The 19472-nt window shown below is 39.2% G+C and overlaps 1 protein-coding gene across 4 annotated transcripts; it reads right to left on the bottom strand.

Annotated features, from left to right (window-relative positions):
• Positions 1-4266: 4266 nt before the first annotated feature.
• Positions 4267-11322, bottom strand: LOC117614919. 4 transcript variants are annotated; one of them, XM_034343851.1, is made up of 3 exons: positions 11195-11322; positions 8254-8424; positions 4267-5317 (listed from the first exon to the last, which is right to left on the bottom strand). In XM_034343851.1, the coding sequence occupies exon 3, from the start codon at positions 5288-5290 to the stop codon at positions 4367-4369; it is 924 nt and encodes a 307-aa protein (XP_034199742.1). In that variant the 5' UTR covers positions 5291-5317; positions 8254-8424; positions 11195-11322; the 3' UTR covers positions 4267-4366. The 4 variants fall into 4 exon arrangements, with proteins under 4 accessions (XP_034199742.1, XP_034199743.1, XP_034199744.1 ...); XM_034343852.1 differs by having other exon boundaries at positions 8254-8347; XM_034343853.1 differs by lacking the exon at positions 8254-8424 and having other exon boundaries at positions 4267-4881; positions 4978-5317.
• Between the last annotated feature and the right edge of the window lie 8150 nt (positions 11323-19472).

Below are 19472 nucleotides of genomic sequence, written 5' to 3'. Positions count from 1 at the left end.
TGCAATGCATTTCCTTCCAATTTTTGTGATAAAATAATAGATAGTTGACTAAATAAACATCCTCCAAATTTCAAGAAAAATTTCCAAGTTTTTCTTACAATTTATTCAATTTTTTTTTTTTTTTATCAATATCGATAATATCCAGATAATTCCATCGAAATTTTCGTATTTTGGGACAACCGATATTTTCAAAAGGGATAATTGTCGAATTGTCACCTGAACTTATACATTAGTTTCAATTTGTCACCTTAAAAAAAATTTAAGAGAAATGTCACCTTAATTTTTTAAAATCCATGATCTGTCATCTGACCTTAACACAATCCAATTTTTCGTCCATTTTAAAGGGTATTTTTGTGAGATCCCACATCGACCAAACGGAGAGGGGGTGATGTGCCTTATATGGCACACCTCGCATCCTCATAGCGCGAGGCCTTTTGGGAGCTCACTGGCTTCGGAGTTGTAAGAACTCCGAAGTTAAGCGAGTGGGAGGCTGGAGCAATCCCAGGATGGGTGACCACCCTGGGAAGTTGTTCCGTGAGCTCCAAAAAACAAAACCGTGCGGGCCTAGGCCCAAAGCGGACAATATCGTGCTACGGTAGAGCCGGTCCGGGGTGTGACAATTTGGTATCAGAGCCACTCTGCCGTGTGGTGCGAGTGTGCCGACGAGGACGTCGGATCCCTTAAGGGGGGGTGGATTGTGAGATCCCACATCGACCAAACGGAGAGGGGGTGATATGCCTTATATGGCACACCTCGCATCCTCATAGCGCGAGGCCTTTTGGGAGCTCACTGGCTTCGGGTTCGTAGGAACTCCGAAGTTAAGCGAGTTGGAGGCTGGAGCAATCCCAGGATGGGTGACCACCCTGGGAAGTTGTTCCGTGAGCTCCCAAAAACAAAACCGTGCGGGCCTAGGCCCAAAGCAGACAATATCGTGCTACGGTAGAGCCGGTCCGGGGTGTGACAATTTTAGTCTTTCCATTACAAAAAAATAGAGAAAAAAGAGTCATCACTCTCCCTTCCCCCCCTCCCTCTTCCCCCTTCTCTTTCTCTCTCTGGCCTTGAATTGGAAAAGACTAAAATACAATTAAAATGAATGAAAAATTGGATGGTGTGAAAATCAGATGAATTAAGGTGACATTTCTCTTTAAGGTGACAATTTGAAACTAATATATAAGTTCAGGTGACATGTCTATATAAAAATCCCTTTTCAAAACCATCGATATTTTAGAATTTAGCTCTGGGAAAGAAAATTGCGCATTGCTAAAGTTGGGACATTCTGTATGGGATTAAAGCTAACGTATAATTAATGTATTCTTCTTCTTCAAGAGGAAACAGTTGAATGTACATCAACACTTCTGAAGTTCCGATGTCCTCCTTGTCCAACATTGAATATTGGGTTGGGAACTGGCGGAGTATTTTGGAAATTAGCGCTTCAAACCGCATTGGGTATTTTCCTTTTTCATTTTGCCGAGTTAATTTTTACTGAATAATTAATAAAAGTTTATTTCATAATTAAACGTAAAATTAATGTCCTAATAGTCATCCTAATGCTCATGCGTATTGCATGCAAAAGCAAAAGAGTAAAGCTATTTCCATCCTTTTTTTTCCTCCACTCCCTTTGAATAATTTGTCCAATTACAAATTTGTTCAGCAGTTTCCTTAACATGAATTTATATATATATATATATATATAATGTTTTTAATGCAATTCTGTTTGATACAGTTACATGTAATTTAAAAAATTCCTAATTAATATGCATGAGCATATGTGAAGGATGTTGGATTGGATTGGAATTGGATGATCGGTTTTTATAATGGAAAAAATAATAATGAAATATGCAATATTTATTGTCAAGTTTAATATAATCAAACACTTTAGATGTAAATGTGAAATATAAACGAAATGCTAGAAAAAAAAATTATTTTGATTTATAATATATTAAAAATAACTCCATCAAATTACTTAAAATATTCATAAATTTCTTAATGAAAATTACCTAATGAGTAAAATAAGAATGAAACTAACTAGATTGGATTGGATCCTCACAAGAAAATCCATCATCCGATTCAATCATGTCGGTTTCAGAACATGCAATTCAATATGCCAAATCATCGAAACTGATTAAAATTGGATTGGATTGGAATGCATCAGTTGGTTTGAGTGGATTGGATTGGATCTTGTGCCACAAATCAAAGCCCTTTTCATTGGGCTAGACCCCATTGGTTGTTCCGCTAATAATTTATTTCTCAATTTGCTATACCAGAAGAACTTTTAGGTATGTACATAATTACTATATGAACTTAGACCTATCAATATTGTACAGGACCTGTTAACATGATATGAAATCGCATGAAAAAAAAAAAAGTTTTCGCATTAACTTTAGAGATATGTGTACATGTACTATTTGAACTTTTAAATTTTGATTATTCACTAACTAGATTTTTAGGCATGTGTATTTTAGTCCATTTATATATTATGGCCCCAAAAATGATTTCCCTCCCTACCCATACTTAATCAGCCATTCCAATTCCCTTGCAAATCAATTTCTCTCCATACTAAACCCTAAATCATTATGTAATGCAATCATCATCGAGGTCAAATAAATTAAGGGTCTACGTAAGTTATGGAATCCTAGTGGCATAATAATACTCAGAGTTTGATATGAACTCAAGTTCTAGGTGTTATAAGGACTGTAATGGGAAGCAAGCAGGCTTGCGCCTATATAAGTACCAAAGACAAAACCAGTAGAGGTTCAAATTAATCTATGAATAATTAGTCTCCTTTTTTCTATTGTTTTCTATGTTGTTTGGCTTTTCCTCTCTTTTTTGGTTTTGCTTACTCCCCATTAAATAAAACGTAGAGGCTATAGAAAGAAAAGAAAAAAAAAAAGAAGAAGCAAGAACAAGATGAAATAATACTTATGGCATGTAATATGTACGTAGACAAGAAGAAACAATACTTACTCAGCAGTAATATAATTATGACATGTAGAAGAAGAAAGAAATATAGAAATAAGATTCAGATTCAGTAAATCTCCGTTCCTTTCTCTTATTTATTTTTACCAAAACTTATACCATGGCTTCTTGCTCGTGCCCTCCTTTCCACTGGAGCTGCCTGCTTTGTCTGTCCTCAAGCCATCGCCTGCTTCGTTTATCCTCGAGCCACAGCCTGCTTCGCGCTTGCTGGGGAAAATTTGGGATTTTCTATAGTTGATGTCACGTCTAAAAAACTAGGTACGTAATAGTGCCATGCCTTATTAACACTATGTTCTCAATAGCAAGGTCTAAAATATTAAGGATTTCGAAAATATCGGTGGTCCAAAACACAGATATATCGATGGAAAATTAGGTTGCCCCTGATTTTTTAGAAAATTAAGCATCAAGATGATTTAATTTAGCCAATATCCCCTCATCGTCAACTTGCTCCACATTTCATCTAATTTTCTGTCAAACAAGAGTCACATGCATACCACTTGACTCTCTTTGATGGATATGGACAATAATAAGGGGCTAAAAATTGAGGAACAAACTCTTGGCATGGTATATTGGCAAGGGGAAGAAAATTGCGCTTTGTTCGTGACATTCTATAGGATTAAAGTTAAACGTATTATGTATTCTTCAAGAGGAAACAGTTGATTGTACATCAACACTTCTGAAGTTCTGAAGTTCTGACGTCCTCCTTGTCCAACATTGATTAGGTTGGGAACGTGGAGTTTGCAAATTAGGGCTTCAAACCGTATTTAGTATTTTTCCTTTTTCATTTTGCCGGGCTGGGAAAGCCCACTTTGCAATGCATGACCGAGTTATTAGCAGTTTCCTTAACATGAATTTATATATATATATATATATATATATATATATATAATGCTTTTAATGCAATTCTATTTGATACAGTTTACATGTAATTTTAAAAAAGCCCTAATTAACATGCATGAGCATGCGAAGGATGTGATCATGTGAACATGAAAGTCCGTTGTTTCTCAAAGTCCAAAAGGTTGGAAGAATCCCTACTTCATGTTTTTTTCTTTTTGGTCATTAAGATTCCCAGATTAGCAACAGATTAATTTCATAATATTCTTTGGTGACACTACTAATTCCTAATATTCCTGGTATATAGATTAATTTCATACTGCCAGACAAAAGCACATCCCCAATTAATTAATTAATTATTATTATTTTTTTTTTTGAGCCTGTCAAAAAACACAAACAGGAACAGTGGAGAAAATAAGAATCTGTTAGCTGATCAAGTCACGGGCAAGGTTTTACTCATGTCTACCTTACTGCTAACCATAATCATAGAATGTTAATACAAATTAATATAGAGGAGTTCTACAAGTAACATCAAACTCTTACGATATACCTCCATTCATAACCACATAGGGCCAAAGAAATTCTGGAATATACACCAAAAGCCTAAACCCAACCGTCCACATATACTAGTAGTCTTGCAGTTGTATCTGATATTCCCAAAGTTTTGTAACCCAACATTTGTAGATCTATCTGCACTAATGTTATTATGACAAATGTTGTGCCTGATACCTTTGAGTTTGGGGAAGCCCTTGTTTCCTTGACGGCCACCTTGGCCTTGGCCGGCATTGCTCCAGACATCTACGTTGTGAAAGTTGAACATCCCAACATATGAGGCTCCATTGCTTGCTGTAATTGTATTTCTGCGTATATTGGCTTGGCTGGTGCTGCCGTCATCTTCTGTATTAGTTGTCTTCAAGTTGTATTCGATGTTGCCGAACTTGTGAAACGCTTTCCCATCTCCATCTCCTTTAATATTATTGCCACGAATGTCGTAATCATCACCTTTGGGTTTGGTTCCTCCACCGCCACCTTGGCCTTGGGCGGAGCTCGAGCCACCTTTTGTTTTGCCATCTGCAGAGTGATATTGGATGTTGCCAAAGTTTTCTAACCCAACTTTTGTGGATCTATCTGCACTGATGTTATTATGACAAATGTTGTGACAAATACCTTTGGGTTTGAGGAAGACCTTGTTTCCTTCACGTCCAGCTTGACCTTGGCTGGCATTGCTCCAGCAGAAACCTATGTTGTGAAAGCTGAACATCCCAACATCTGACTCTCCCTTGAGTGCGGTAATTGTATTATCACTAATATTGTACTCGATGTTGCCCAAGTTGTGACCGTCACCTTCCATTTTCGTTCCTCCACTGGAACCTCGGTAGTGGACATCAGATGTGCGAGAGGCGAAGATCCCAGCATAAGCACTATCGGATTTGATGATTTTATTATCAGGATATTTGCGGCTGCCGTCGTCTTCTTCCATTATTGGCTGGGACTTCGGACTATGATGCTTTTTTTTTTGCACGCAACATGTACACAAATAGGGTAAATTTGTATCATAATTCTATTTCAATTCTACAAGATCAGAAACGATATACACATTTGAATTACAAACAAATTGTACAAAGCAGGAATCTGATTCAACAAGGACTCAAAGAAGTCAACTACAACTCAGCCAAAACGAAACAGGTTGTAAGGCATACAATGCCACGTGTAATGATCCTAGTAGATAGCTAGATGTATGGCCGAGATAGTTTTGTGATGTAAGGGATCCAGCTAAGAGTGCTAACGGTAATATGCCTTCAGGTTATATAGATATGAAGAGAAAAAATTCCTCTGTGGTATTCTGCAGAGTAGTGAGAGAATAATCCAATCTCTCTGTCATTTTCGTTTCCTTTCTTTTTCTTTCTTCATCATCTTTCTCATATATAATTTGAGATTCCATAGAAACCAGAAAACACAAGAAACACTAAAATGGCCTCAGAGCCAGGTTCGATCATCTGAATTTGGGCGCTTGAACTGTGAAATCGATTGAGTCATATCGAAGCTCTCTCAAGGTTCTGTAAAGGTTGTTGGAGCTCGATTTTTGACCTGAAACAACTTGTTTTTGGTTTATCTGAGATCAGAAATGGCTGGATCTGGAAGTTCAGAAGTAAGAACTTCGATCTTATTCGATGAGAACTACGAGTTCTGGAGAATCAAGATGGTAACCATATTCAAGTCGTACGGGTTATGGAATCTGGTGGAAAAGGGAATTACGACTCCTGATTCAAAGAAGAAAAAGAGAGCTAAGGAAAATTCAGAAGATGAAGATGATGAGAAAATAGCTGTAATCTTCATGAAAGATGCAAAAGCTCTGGGTATCATACAAAACACAGTTTTCTGATCAAATCTTCCCTTGTATCACCAACGCAGACTCAGCTAAAATGGCATGGGTGCTGTTGTATGGAGAATATCATTGTGTGGACCACATTAGATCAATAAAACTTCAAAATCTCATACGTGAATTTGAATACACTAGAATGCATGATAATGAGTCTCTATCTGATTATCTTACACGATTGAATGAGTTGATTAATCAGATGAAAACATATGGTGAGACTCTCTCGAATGAGAGGCTTGTTCAAAAGGTCTTGATTAGTCTCAGTAAACAATGGGAATCAAAATCTAAGTTTCGACAGACTAGCTCTGCACAAAACTTGAACTCATCACAGTCAATAAGTCAAGAAGCTATAAAACCACAATGTAAAGTGTGCTCCAAGTTTCATTTTGGCGAGTACAAATATAAGGGGAAGCTGAAGTGTTATAACTGTGACAGATTTGGTCACTTTGCTAGAGAATGTACTGCACGTAAGACAGTGTAAAAGGAAAATTGTGCTAATCAAATGGAGGTGGCAGGGAATCTATTCTTTGCAAATAGTACAATTAATGAGGGAAAGATAAATGGAGAGTTGTACATTGACAGTGGTTGTAGCAATTACATGACTAGAAATGTGGATCTTCTTGTTGATATAAGGACAAATGTTGCAGGAAAGGTTCAAATGCCAATAGATGCACTTGTGAATGTAGCTGGTATGGGTTCGCTAGTTATAAACACAAGTAGAGGCAGAAAATTCATCAGAGAAGTGATGTATCTTCCAGGTGTGAAGGAGAATTTACAAAGTGTTGGGCAAATAGATGAACATGGGTATGTCTTACTGTTTGGAGGAGGAATATGCAATGTTTTTGATAGTTCATCACTAGGTTGTCTTATCATCAGAGTTCAAATGAAGAAGAATAGATGTTATCCTCCATCTCTACTGCCTGAGTATCAAATAGCATTGAAGACAAGTGTTGCTCACTGCACTTGGACTTGGCATAGAAGGCTAGCTCACTTGCATTTTAAAGGACTTAAGCAGTTAAGAGACAAGGATATGGTGCATGGTTTACCACATCTAGAAGAGCACAGTGGTGTGTGTGAGGGTTGTCAATATGGAAAACAACATGGAGATGAGTTTCCAAAAGATCAAGCAATGCGAGCCAATGCTCCTCTTGAGCTAATTCATGTTGATCTGTGTGGTCCTATGAGAAATGAGTCTATTGTAGGAAACAAGTATTTCATGCTACTCATTGATGACTTCACAACGATTGCATGGGTGTATTTTCTAAGGTATAAGTATGATGCCTTCAACTATTTCAGAAAGTTTAAAGCTATGACAGAGTTGCAGTGTGGGTACAAAGTGAAGTGTTTAAGAAGTGACAGAGGAGGAGAGTTCTTGTCCTATGAGTTCATACAATTATGTGAAAACGAAGGCATTCAGAGACAACTCACACTAGCTTACACTCCTCAACAGAATGGAGTAGTGGAGAGAAAGAATAGAATAGTGATTGAAATGGCAAAATCCATGTCGCATGATAGAAGGATGCCTTACTACCTTTGGGCAGAAGCTATTCACATAGCTGTGTATATTCTGAATAGATGCCCTACAAAGTCTTTGAACAACATCACACCTTTTGAAGCCTATAGTGGAAGAAAACCAGGTATTGCTCTCTATGCTATGTTCTTGTTCCATCAGAACTGAGGCACAAACTTGAACCTAAAAGTGTTAAGGGAGTGTTTGTTCGTTATTCAACTTGTGAGAAAGGCTATAGAATCTTTGATCCAATCTCTAAGAAACTTTTCTTATCAAGAGACATTATCTTTGATGATGAGGGATCCTGGCATTGGAAAGAGAATTCTGAGCAATATGTGGCATCACTTAATGGTGAAGGTCAAAGCAATGGTAGTCTCAGAATTGAAGGTGGTGAAAGTGAGGCTACTTCACCAACATCTTAGTCATCATCTCCACATGAAAAAAAGTCCTTCGACAAATGACTTAGGTTTCTTGACTACTCAAACATCATCACGAGAATCTTCAAATAATATAAGCAGAGATGATAGAAATACTTAAGCTTATGATCACTCACCTTTGAAGTGGAGAAAACTAGATGATGTCCTTGCTCAATCTAATCTGTGCATTGTTGAGCCAGAGAAATATGCAAAGGTAGCCCAAGATGAATCCTGGTTGAAAGCCCCAATGTAGGATGAGTTGTTCATGATTGAAAAGAATGACACGTGGGAGTTAGTAGATAGACCATCTGAGAAGCCAGTCATTAGAGTCAAGTGGGTATATAAAACCAAACTAAATCTTAATGGTTCAGTTCAAAAGAATAAAGCAAGCTTAGTTGTCAAAGGGTATGCTTAGAAACCTAGATTGGACTACGATGAGACATATGCTCTAGTGCCTAGATTGGACATTATAAAAACTCTCATTGCCTTAGCAGCATAGAAGAACTGGAAATTATACCAGCTCCATGTAAAATCAGCATTCCTAAATAGGGTATTGCAAGAAGAAATCTATGTAGATCAACCAGAAGGTTTTGTGATCAAAGGCAAGGAAGACAAGGTTTATAGGTTGCATAAGGCTCTTTATGAGTTGAAAAGGCACCTAGAGCCTGGTATGGAGAAATAGATGCCTACTTCTTTTAGTGTGGTTTTGAAAAGAGCTTAAGTGAAGCAACTCTGTATATCAAGACAAGGGGAGACAAAGACATTCTAATTGTATCCATTTATGTGGATGACATTGTGTACACTAGCAGTAGCAAAGAAATGCTGGAAGAGTTTAGAAAGGACATGGTGAAGAAGTATATGAGATAGGGATGGCAACGGGTCGGGTAGGGGTCGGGTATGACAATACCATCCCCATCCCCTCTCTCCATCCCCGCCCCCCTTCCTGAACCCATCCCCGTTTATTAGGTTTCGGGGAATCCCCGTCCCCGTCCCCGTCGGGAGAATATCCCCCATACCCGCCCCGAATCCCCGATTTTTTTGCATAAAAAAATATTTATCATACATTTTAACATAAAGTTTCATATTACATTATCATTCAACACATCTAAATTAACTATAAAGTTCAACTCAACTATTCAAAATCACATCAATATGAAATTCCATATAAAATTAGGAAGAATTAGGAGAGGGAAGTTAACTTAGGGTTAAACAAATATTATAATTATAATATATTTATTTATTTAAATATAAACATATATATTTTCGGGTCGGGTTCGGGGATGGGGACGCCAATACCATCCCCTCCCCATACCCGTAGGGTATTTTTCAAGTTTAGGGATCTTCGTACCCGATACCCTTTTAGCCCCGAAATCTCTCCTCGTTAGGGTCGGGGACCCACCCCTACAGGAATTTTTGCCATCCCTAATATGAGATGACTGATTTGGGCCTTCTTCATAATTTCTTGGAATTGGTGTAATTCAGACAAGCTCAAGCATTTTCACGCATCAAAAGAAATATGAAAATTCCTTACTAAATAAGTTTGGTTTAAATGAGTGCAAAACTGTGACTACACCTAGTGGCAACTGAGAAGTTGACTAAAGATGATGGAAGTGGAGCTGCAAGTGAAGAACAATACAAAAGCATCGTGGGTAGTCTTATTTATCTCACAGCCGCTAGATCTGAAATTATGTATGCGTCTAGTCTTCTTGCTAGGTTCATGCATTGTCCTACTAGCAAGCACTATGGAACTGCCAAAAGAGTGCATAGGTACATCAAGGGGACCCTGGACTATGGTTTAGACTATGTGAAAGGCAATAATGCAATGTTGATTGGTTTTTATGACAGTAACTAGGGAGGATCACTTGATGACAGTAAAACCACATCTGGATATGCATTCTCTTTTGGAAGTGGTGTCTTCTCTCAGGCTTTAGTCAAGCACAACTGTGTAGCACTATCTACTGCAGAAGCAGAGTACATAAGTGCATCTGAAGCCACCGCACAAGCAATTTGGCTCAGGTTCGTCCTAGAAGATTTTGGAGAACTTCAAACTGAAGCAACTCCATTGCAGTGTGATAACACCTTTGCAATTGCAATCACTAAGAACCCTGTGTTTCATCAAAAGACAAAGCACATTGATAAGAGGTATCATTTCATTAAAGATGCATTGCAGGAAAATATTATTGATTTGGTGTATTGTCCTACAAATGAGCAGCTAGCAGACATTTTCACAAAGCCACTAGCTAAGGATCGATTCAACTACCTCAGAAATTTGCTTGGAGTGAAGTCAGCTCAAGACTTAAAGGGGAGTGTTAAATTATAAGTCTCTAGCTGATTAGAATTAGTTAAATAAGATTGTAAAACATACAATGCCACGTGTAATGATCCTAGTAGATAGCTAGATGTATGGCTGAGATCGTTTTGTGAAGTAAGGGATCCAGCTAAGAGTGCTAACGGTAATATGCCTTACACTATGCTTATGAGGTTGTATAGATATGAAGAGAAAAAAAATTCCTTTGTGGTGTTCTGCAGAGCAGTGAGAGAACAATCCATTCTATCTGTAATTTTCGTTTTCTTTCTTTTTCTTTCTTCATCATCTTTCTCATATATGCTTTGAGATTCCATGGAAACCAGAAAACATACACAAGAAACACTAACAATATTTGGATTCAAAATGAACATGCCACCCTTGTTCTTTTGAAGAATTATCAGACCCATCCATATGCCAAAAATTGATCACTTCAAGCAAAACCATACTTGGTTTGAGCAATTCAGAGTAGCCTGATTGAACATGCCTATAGCTTCAAACCACGTATGTAATCTAAAAAGAATCTACTATAAATGCGAATCTGGCTGACGTTAGTATTATTCTCTCACCCTCTCTTTAGATGCTGTGCTTCTAAATCCCCAAACCGTAAAAAATTTCAGTGACCACCGAAGCCCTAAATTTGTACAAAGTACACTGAAACCTTAATAAAACACAGAACAAAAATAACAAAAAAGATAACAAGAAAAATCGACATAGGTAATAAACTCAAAAATGAAACAATTAATTAGAAGAAAATAATTGGAAAGGCATACCAACTCTGTGTAGTTTTGATTCGAGAGTAACAAAGCAGAAAATGACTGTGAGGTGTTGGGTTTGAACTGAGAGAAGTTGATGACTGTGAGATGGAACAAAGAGTGAGAGCAGATATAGATGATGAGATGATAGCAATAGAGGAAAAGTAGTTGATGACTGTTAGGTGGAGGTTTACTAAAGATAATAGAGGAAAAGTGCAAAGGGCAAAGCAACCACAATTAATTAATGAAATTATGAATTTAAGCTTGCGAAAGTCTTGAAAGATAAAAGCGTGTTCAAGTAGTAGGCGGCGGCGCCCATCACAATCATTGCAGGCAATTCTTCTCGGAATATTATAATCTTCCATATTAGAAAAGATCATTGCATCTTAAATACGTACACAAAACATGTTTGATGATTTGAACTGATTAAATTATGTGGTAGAATTAGATTGCATTGGATTTTATTGGATTGAAGAAGATAACTGTCAAACAAAGTAGGGTAAATATTCAGTTATGGTAAGATACACTCATATTCACTCATCTTATTATTCTTCTCCAATATTGAGGTATTTATACAAGTACAAAGATGTGTTAACCCTAAATAAAATAGGAAATATATCTAAATTACAATAGGAAGTAAATCTCTATTACAATAGAACTAAATAATAATTGGTAAGTAACTAAAATTCTAATGAAATAAGGAACCAAAATCCTAAATAAGTAAAGACTCGCCAACACTCCCCCTCAAGTTGGGCAAAGATATTTTGCACGCTCAACTTGGCAAGCGAGTCATAGAACACCATACTTGAGAAGCACCAATTGTAGAGAAGGTTTTTTCATCAACCACGAGTGAAACAAACTAAAGCAAAGTTTGCAGCTGAAACACAAGAGCAAACCCTAAAAAATAAGGCACATAGCAGAACACTGAAACCCTGTGAGCAAGGCAGTAGATAAGGCAGAACACTGAAACCCTGTGAGCACGGTAATAGGTAAGGCATAACACAAAAACCCTGTGAGCAAGGCAATAGATAAGGCAGAACACAAAAACCCTGTGAGCAAGGCAATAGGTAAGGCAGAACATAGAAACCTTGTGAGCATGGCAGCAGATAAGGCAGAACACAGAAATCCTGTGAGCATGGCAATAGGTAAGGCAGAACACAGAAACTCTGTGAGCACGAGAGCAGATAAGGTAGAAACCAAACCCAAAAAAATGGGTAAGGCAAGGTAAAGCCAAATCTCGAAAAAATAAGGTAAGGTAAGGTAAAGAAAGTCAAGAGCAAAGATAAGGTCAACGAGAGTGACAATAACGGAAACACCAGCAAAGACATGAGCAACAATTTTGGCACCATAACAGGCAGGAGTAACAATACTAACAGGACCCGATCCCAATTCCGCTTTGGAATTCGAGCCAAGTCCTGTGCGTGTCCGACACCTGGCGAATGTCGGGCACAAATAACCTTTTTACCCCTCCTGTTACAATTACTAATAAAACTTTCTTCGAACTCCTGCCAAAAATTCGGCAGAGTCTCCCCTGTATTTTGATCAAACCCAAAATTTTTCTCCTGTTAAAACAAACAAATAATCTCATACCAACCGCCAGAATAAATTTAATCGACCAATCACCAGTCCAGGTTTCCCGCTAAAATTAGATATCAGAGCATTTTCTAAAAGTTCACAAGGTTTCAAGGACTTTCCACGAAACTCTATGTTACCTGGTGGCGCGGAAGCTAAGAATGGCCCGGTGGTGGATTCCAGCGCACTTCTACAGCCTGGGGGCGAAAAACAGGTTAAAAGTATGAGTGGACAAACGAAAAATATTCTTAAAACGATTTAGAACTATAATAACCCCCGTTGTAAAAATAACTCGATATGTAGATCTAAAATTCGACTGTATTCAACAAAAAGTATTTAAATCGAAGGTATATGTATATGTATGTATGAAGTAAGAAATGGCTCGTATATCAAGTAAACTGATATAAAATTTCTGAAGTAATAATTGTATAAGAATACTGAAATTCCTTTTTAAAACTACCACCTGAGTGTACCCCTGTAAAATTCGTCAATTCCCCTGGCAGGTCTCGGGCGACACGCAGTCTATCCGAGGCGCAAACTGGCAGGATTCAGGGGACTAGGGTCAGCCTGATCCGCCGGCAGGTCTCGATCACACCAAGTCGACTCGAGCCACTCTGGCAAGATACAGGGGACCGTAGTCAGCCTGATCCGCAATCCTGGCAGGTCTCGGGGACACAGAGTCAGCCGAGCCGCAATCCTGGCAGGTCTCGGGACACCAAGTCTGCCGAGCCGCAAATCCTGGCACTCACGGTCCGAGCGTCCCCGAAACTCGTGAGGCAATGTCAAGTGCACTGACAGAACTGTAAAACAGAGTGGAAATCCGTAGACATCGGTCCGTCTGAGGGTAATCACCAAATAAAAATGGGTACGTGGTGGTTTTAAAATAAATTACTTTAGAAAAATCTGATTAATAGCTGTAATCTCAAATTATGCTGCTACCTCATCTGATTCAAACCTCAAACTCTGTTTCCGTCACTTTTTCTGTCACTTTTTCGTATAAGTAAGCAGCACAGAATTATAGAATGATTTCTATACTAATCATGCTCGGAAACATAATAAAACTTATTCAAGATAAAATAATGAAATTCACTCATATAAACTCATTTATAAAAACTTATTTATATAAATCAAGATAAAATCATTTATGTAAACTCATTTATATAAATCATTTATATAACTTATTTATATAAAATCATTTATGAAAGAAAGTCCACTCACTGCTGGTCCGAGCTAGCCGGACCTCTTGAAGGTCCTTCCTAGGCTCAGTCTGGCCTCTGATGCCTGATTAACCATAAACATTAAATTAATAAACTGCTCAATAAAAGAATGAAATTAAACACCCTGCCCCCAGGCTCCTAGAAATGCGTGCACTCATTTTAAAGTCACTCCTATGCCCGTTTGACCTTTCAGACAATTAGAACGGCCTTGAAAGGCCCGAAGTTTTACCAAGCGATAAACCGTCAGACCGGCCGATCCGGGGCCCCGTGGGGTCCACGATCTCCGATGGCCAATCTGGGATCCTCTAAAGGTTCCTCACTGGGAAGGAACCATGTTCCACAAATTTGGTCCGAAATGGGCAGTCGGATTAGCCAAAATCGCGTTATTGCTTAAAATCCAAACCCTAGCCCCAGGGTTCACGATTTCGGAGTAGCCGGGACTCCGATTCGCAATCCGTCGAATCCTACACGATCCTGAAATCATGTAGAACGACATATCCAAAATTGAGTGCAATCCAATGATTCGATGACACTGCACCCAAGGATCGCGTAATATGAAAAATCCGTTCGGGGCTCGAACGGACTCCAAATCGAGATCCGCGAAATCCTACTCGCTCGTGACGACACGAGGATCAGAAGACTACACAAAGTCACTTCACTACCCTTGCCCACGAGCCGCCACATTCCCGGGCAGATTGGGTGTCCAAAGCGATACCGGGTTGTCGGAAAAACTCGAAACCAAGACTCCAAACTCCTATCCTAGGTAAAACACCCCATTTGGAGTCACTTTTGTTCTTGGGCATACCCCAAAAAGTGGCCAAAAATGGCCGATCACGGAGGCCGAAGTTCGGCCGATTTTCAAGTTGAAAATCGAGCGTTCTAGAGCCAAAATCGATCAAAACTCATACATCCATCAGTTAGAACACGAAAAATAGCTGAGAAACCATACCTTACTCGATCAATTTGGTGGAGAATTAAAGGAGAACGAAAAGCTGGAAGTTCGAACTGAAAATCGACAGAAAATGGCAGATTCCGGCGAGCTTCGGCCGCGGCAAGGGCGGCGATGGGTGGGGGAAGGACGGCGGGCGAGTGGCGGTCCTTTTGGTACCAACGGCGGAGATCGGCTCGCCTGTGGTGGCCGGGGCAACGTCGAGAACGAGCGGAGGTTGGGGGAAAAATCGCGCGGGAGGAGAGAGAGAGGACAGAGAAACTGACAGGGGAGGAGAGAGAGAAGAGATAAAAACTTGACTTTTTTCCAAATTATCGTTTTGCCCTTCGCTGTAATTTGACCTTATTTTCTTCGTTACAACTCCGAATTGAGTCTACTCCATGTCTACGGACTCGTTTCGCCGTGCTCTACGCAACGGCGTAAGCGGAATTGCCAAATTCTTTCTCGATCAAAAATTCAACTTTTTCCATATTAAATAATGCAAGGGCAAAATTGTCTTTTTGCTAGAAGATATTAATCCCACTTTTTAGATATTTTGTTACTTTTTCGATATTTTGTTTTGGGTTATTACAAATACTAGTACCAACAATAGCAATACAAGGCATTGGCACCAGCCCGCAAGAGCAATAAGGCATGGACATAACAGACATCATCAACAGTAATCAACACTGTCCCCAACAAGAGTCATAATAGGCAGGAGCAATAACATTGTCCCCAGTAAGAGACCTAACAAGTATAAGCAACGATACTGGCACTAGCAAAGGACATAGTAGTCAACAGTTATAACAATGACAAATACTTCCATTATTGCAGAGACGACTTCTCTTCACTCCCCCTCTCCCCCTAAAGAGAAGGGGTCATCAAAACCATAAGACAAGTGGCACTTAAGAAACAGAAGCTGACTGACGCTCAGGTGTAGAAGAATCAGCCATGGTAGATAGGCAGCTGAATTATAGCGGAATAGATAAGCAGCGGTGTCACTCCCCCTCAAATCCGACGATGTATGAGAGTGGAGATTTAGAGAAAGCAACACCAAAAAATAAAATTGCAGCACCCAAATAAAGTTGCATCTATCTCCCCATCAAATCTGACACTGACACTGGTAAAGGGTCAAGATTTGAAAGAAGAGAAATTGAAATAATAGTAAAGAGACTCAAACATGCCAGTCTCATGGCAGAAACAAATACAAGAGGGGAAGGTGATAGCATACGGCTGTCCCATGAAGAAAAAACTTCGAAAAATGAGAATAGTAAGGGGGAAACCCAGAAAATCATTAACAGAGACAAAGACAAAGATAAGGTGCTCAAAATGAGAAGCGGAAAGGCAACTCAAGAGAGCAGCAGAAGAAGACAGTGACCGGCAGAAAAATCAAAGAAAGGCTCGACGAGCGGTGACGAGGCTCGCGGAGGAAAACAACAGCTCTGTGAGCAGTGACAAGGCTCACGCCATCAATGGCCAAGGGGCGTGTTGCCCATATGGTATATATTTAAAAGAGAGGCTCAGCTATGAGCGCAAGAAACTGAAATTAACGTTGGCTCAATTTGATTTTAACAGAAAGCAAGCTCATAGAGAGATGAAAAGTAAGAGAAAAAAAAGCAGCATCAAGCATAGGTAGAGAAAAAAAAAAAAAAAAGGTAATGACTCAACATAAATACGGCAAGGACAGAGACAAGGGTAAAGTTGCAGAAAGGTGCGGTTATGGCTAAGGTAAAAGAAATATATGTTGATTATTAAGGGAAGGAGAAATGGGGATTTACAGCAAGGTGAAGACCCATGATGGGTTAGGAATGAGGAACGCCAACGACTCCCAATTTGTCAGAGATTATCACAGGTTAAGAACCTGGCTCTTATACCATGTCAAACAAAGTAGGGTAAATATTCAGTTATGCTAAGATACGCTTATATTTACTCATCTTATTATTCTTCTCCAATATGGAGATATTTATACAATACAAAGATGTGTTATCCCTAAATAAACAGAAAATTCGTCGCGCAAAGGGCGTAAAGAAAGACTTTGCGAGACCAAGTATTTTCATTGGTCGTACAAAACGAAGTGACGGTTAACCTTCATTTCACAAAAGGTTTAGGGACGACACAATTGTTCGCCACACAAAACTTTGCGCGGCGAAAGCATGTTCGTTGCGAGTACATTGCGCGACGGATTATATTCGTCGTGCAGTTTGTTTCGCACATATTTGCGTGAAGATTTGTTTTCATCGCACAATTTGTGTCTCCAACATTTGCACGACAAAACTGTCTTTGTCGCGCATTTCTGTTTCGCTAGATGACGTTGCGCAAGAATAAAATATATTTATTTAAAATTTAGTTTTACGTTTTTTAATTTCGTAAAATGTGAATTTGCGCAACAAAAAAAGTTTCGTTGCGCAAAATTAAAATATATATTATTTAAATTTAATTTTACGTTTTTAAAAAAAAATTAATTTGGTTTATTTTTTGGTAATAAAATGAAATTGCAATAAAAAAATGTAACGAAGAGAACAAAAAATTATATAAAATAATATAAATGTATACTACAAGAGAAATGTTTTAAATATAATTATGAAAGTAAAAAACTAATCAAACAATGTTCCAAAATCTACTTGGTGGTCAGGCAGATGCGGCCCGGAGGTCTAGACATTGTCCACAGGGGTAAAGGTCTGGCAGCCATGCTCGGGTTAGACGGGCTCAGAGGTCGACGAGGGATCAAAATGAGGGACTGGAATTCCGAACTGGGCGAGGGACTTCAAAAGCACAGACATCAGACCCTGAAGCTTGGCCGCCTTTGCTATCAAAGCAATCACCTGACTGTTTGACTGCGAAGATGAACGGGGCATTCCCTATCCCTCAACAATATGTCCCCGGCCTCCTCTCGAGAGTCTGATCCAATATCGTCAAGATCTGAAACCCAGCATCCTGTGGAGGATCCACAGACTCGATTAGAGTATCGTGAGGAAGTTGGGAGGCGGACTCTTGAAGAACCAACTGTCTCATCTCCACCATCGTTGTCTGTTTAACATAACATAAAATATAAATTAAAAACATTCATATAATAACCCTGAAATTTAAATGCATAAGATAACAATTAACATTACAGAATATTTACATGAAGGGACTCGGCCAACTCATTCCCAGTTCGAACATAAACGTCGCCAAAGACGTCGATCTCCGGGAATTTAGACCCCTCCTGAATTGAACAAGAGAAGAAAAATGTTAGCACGAAAAAAACAAATTAATATTAATGACATATTAAAAATAGAATATAAACTATTTTATTATTATCCGTCGCTGTGCATCCATCCTATATGAGAAGGGCCTGGAACTGAATGGTGGAGAAGAGTCTTCTTGTTCCTATTGCCCTTATTGACTTTGGGTTTATTACGTCATACAAAAAATAAACGTATTAGTTGAAATTGAAATGAAATATAAAAAAATTAAATAAACATTAGTAAGAAACATGTAATAATTTTGAAATTAATATTAAAAAATACCACATAATCGGGCGCCTGAAAATGAGCACAGAGCCACGCCCAACTATCCTCCCGCCCCTCAAGCTCACTCAGGCAACGCTCCTGAAGAGCGACCTGCGGATCATCAAACGCCTGAAAATGGTGTAACAACCCGGTCCTAAATAAATGTATAATTATTAATTAAACATGATAAAAGACCCTCCCTAAAATATTTTATTAGGATTAAAGTTAACTTTTTGACTGGGAAGGAATTTGGGAATTTTGACTATACCGTTGTGTAGAGCACGACGACACGAGTTCATATACACGTGGTGGGCTCGAATCGAAGTTGTAATAAGAGAGATACGATCAAAATACCTTCAGTGGCTTAATCGTAATTTTGGAAAAAAGGGTTGATAAAATCTGATTTCTCTCTCTCTCTCTCTCTCTCTCTCTCTCTCCCTCTCCCTCCCCGCATCGTCATCCCTTTCCCCCGACTGCAAAAACATAGTTGTTTCCTCCGGCCACCACAGCCCTCGGCGCCGGTGCCAAAATGACCGGACAAGCCTAGCCGTCATATCCCGGTCCTTCCCCGTCGCCAACAGCCTCTCCAGGAGCCAGAAAAGCAAAGAAAACTGCCAGAACCTTGCCAGTTTTCGCCGGCTCCGATCTCGCTCCTCTGGTCGCCATTTTTGGTGATCAAGGTATGGATTTTTATCTATTCTTCGTACTCTAGCTGATGGTTGGTTAGGATTGCATCAATTTTGAGTGTAGGAAGCTCGATTTTCGAATTAGATTTCGACCGATTTGGGGATCGCGATTCCGGCCACTTCCGGTCAGTTTTTGGGGTAGGTCCAAGAACAAAGGTGGTTCCAAATAGGGTGTTATACCTAGGGTAGGAGTTTGGAGCCGTTGTTTTGAGATTTCAGGCAATGCGTAATCGCTTTGGACACCCACGAGCTGCCGGCTCGTGTGGCGGAGCGTGGGCATTGTAAAAAAGGGGCACTATGTCCCGATGTAATCCCCTATTCCTCACGAGTGCGCCGGTGTGCTCGAATTTCAAGTTGAACACCATTTGAGTCTTGAATGAATATCGCCTATTGCGTGTTATT

The sequence above is a fragment of the Prunus dulcis genome, chromosome 1 (genome assembly GCF_902201215.1).
Source record: "Prunus dulcis chromosome 1, ALMONDv2, whole genome shotgun sequence".
NCBI classification, from domain to species: Eukaryota; Viridiplantae; Streptophyta; class Magnoliopsida; order Rosales; family Rosaceae; genus Prunus; species Prunus dulcis.
Note: the sequence above shows the minus strand (reverse complement) of the source record. Positions and strands in the feature narration are given on the sequence as shown.

Excerpts from the sequence above, each read along its gene's own strand:
- LOC117614919 (XM_034343851.1), bottom strand. The coding sequence starts at position 5,290 with ATGGAAGAAGACGACGGCAGCCGCAAATATCCTGATAATAAAATCATC.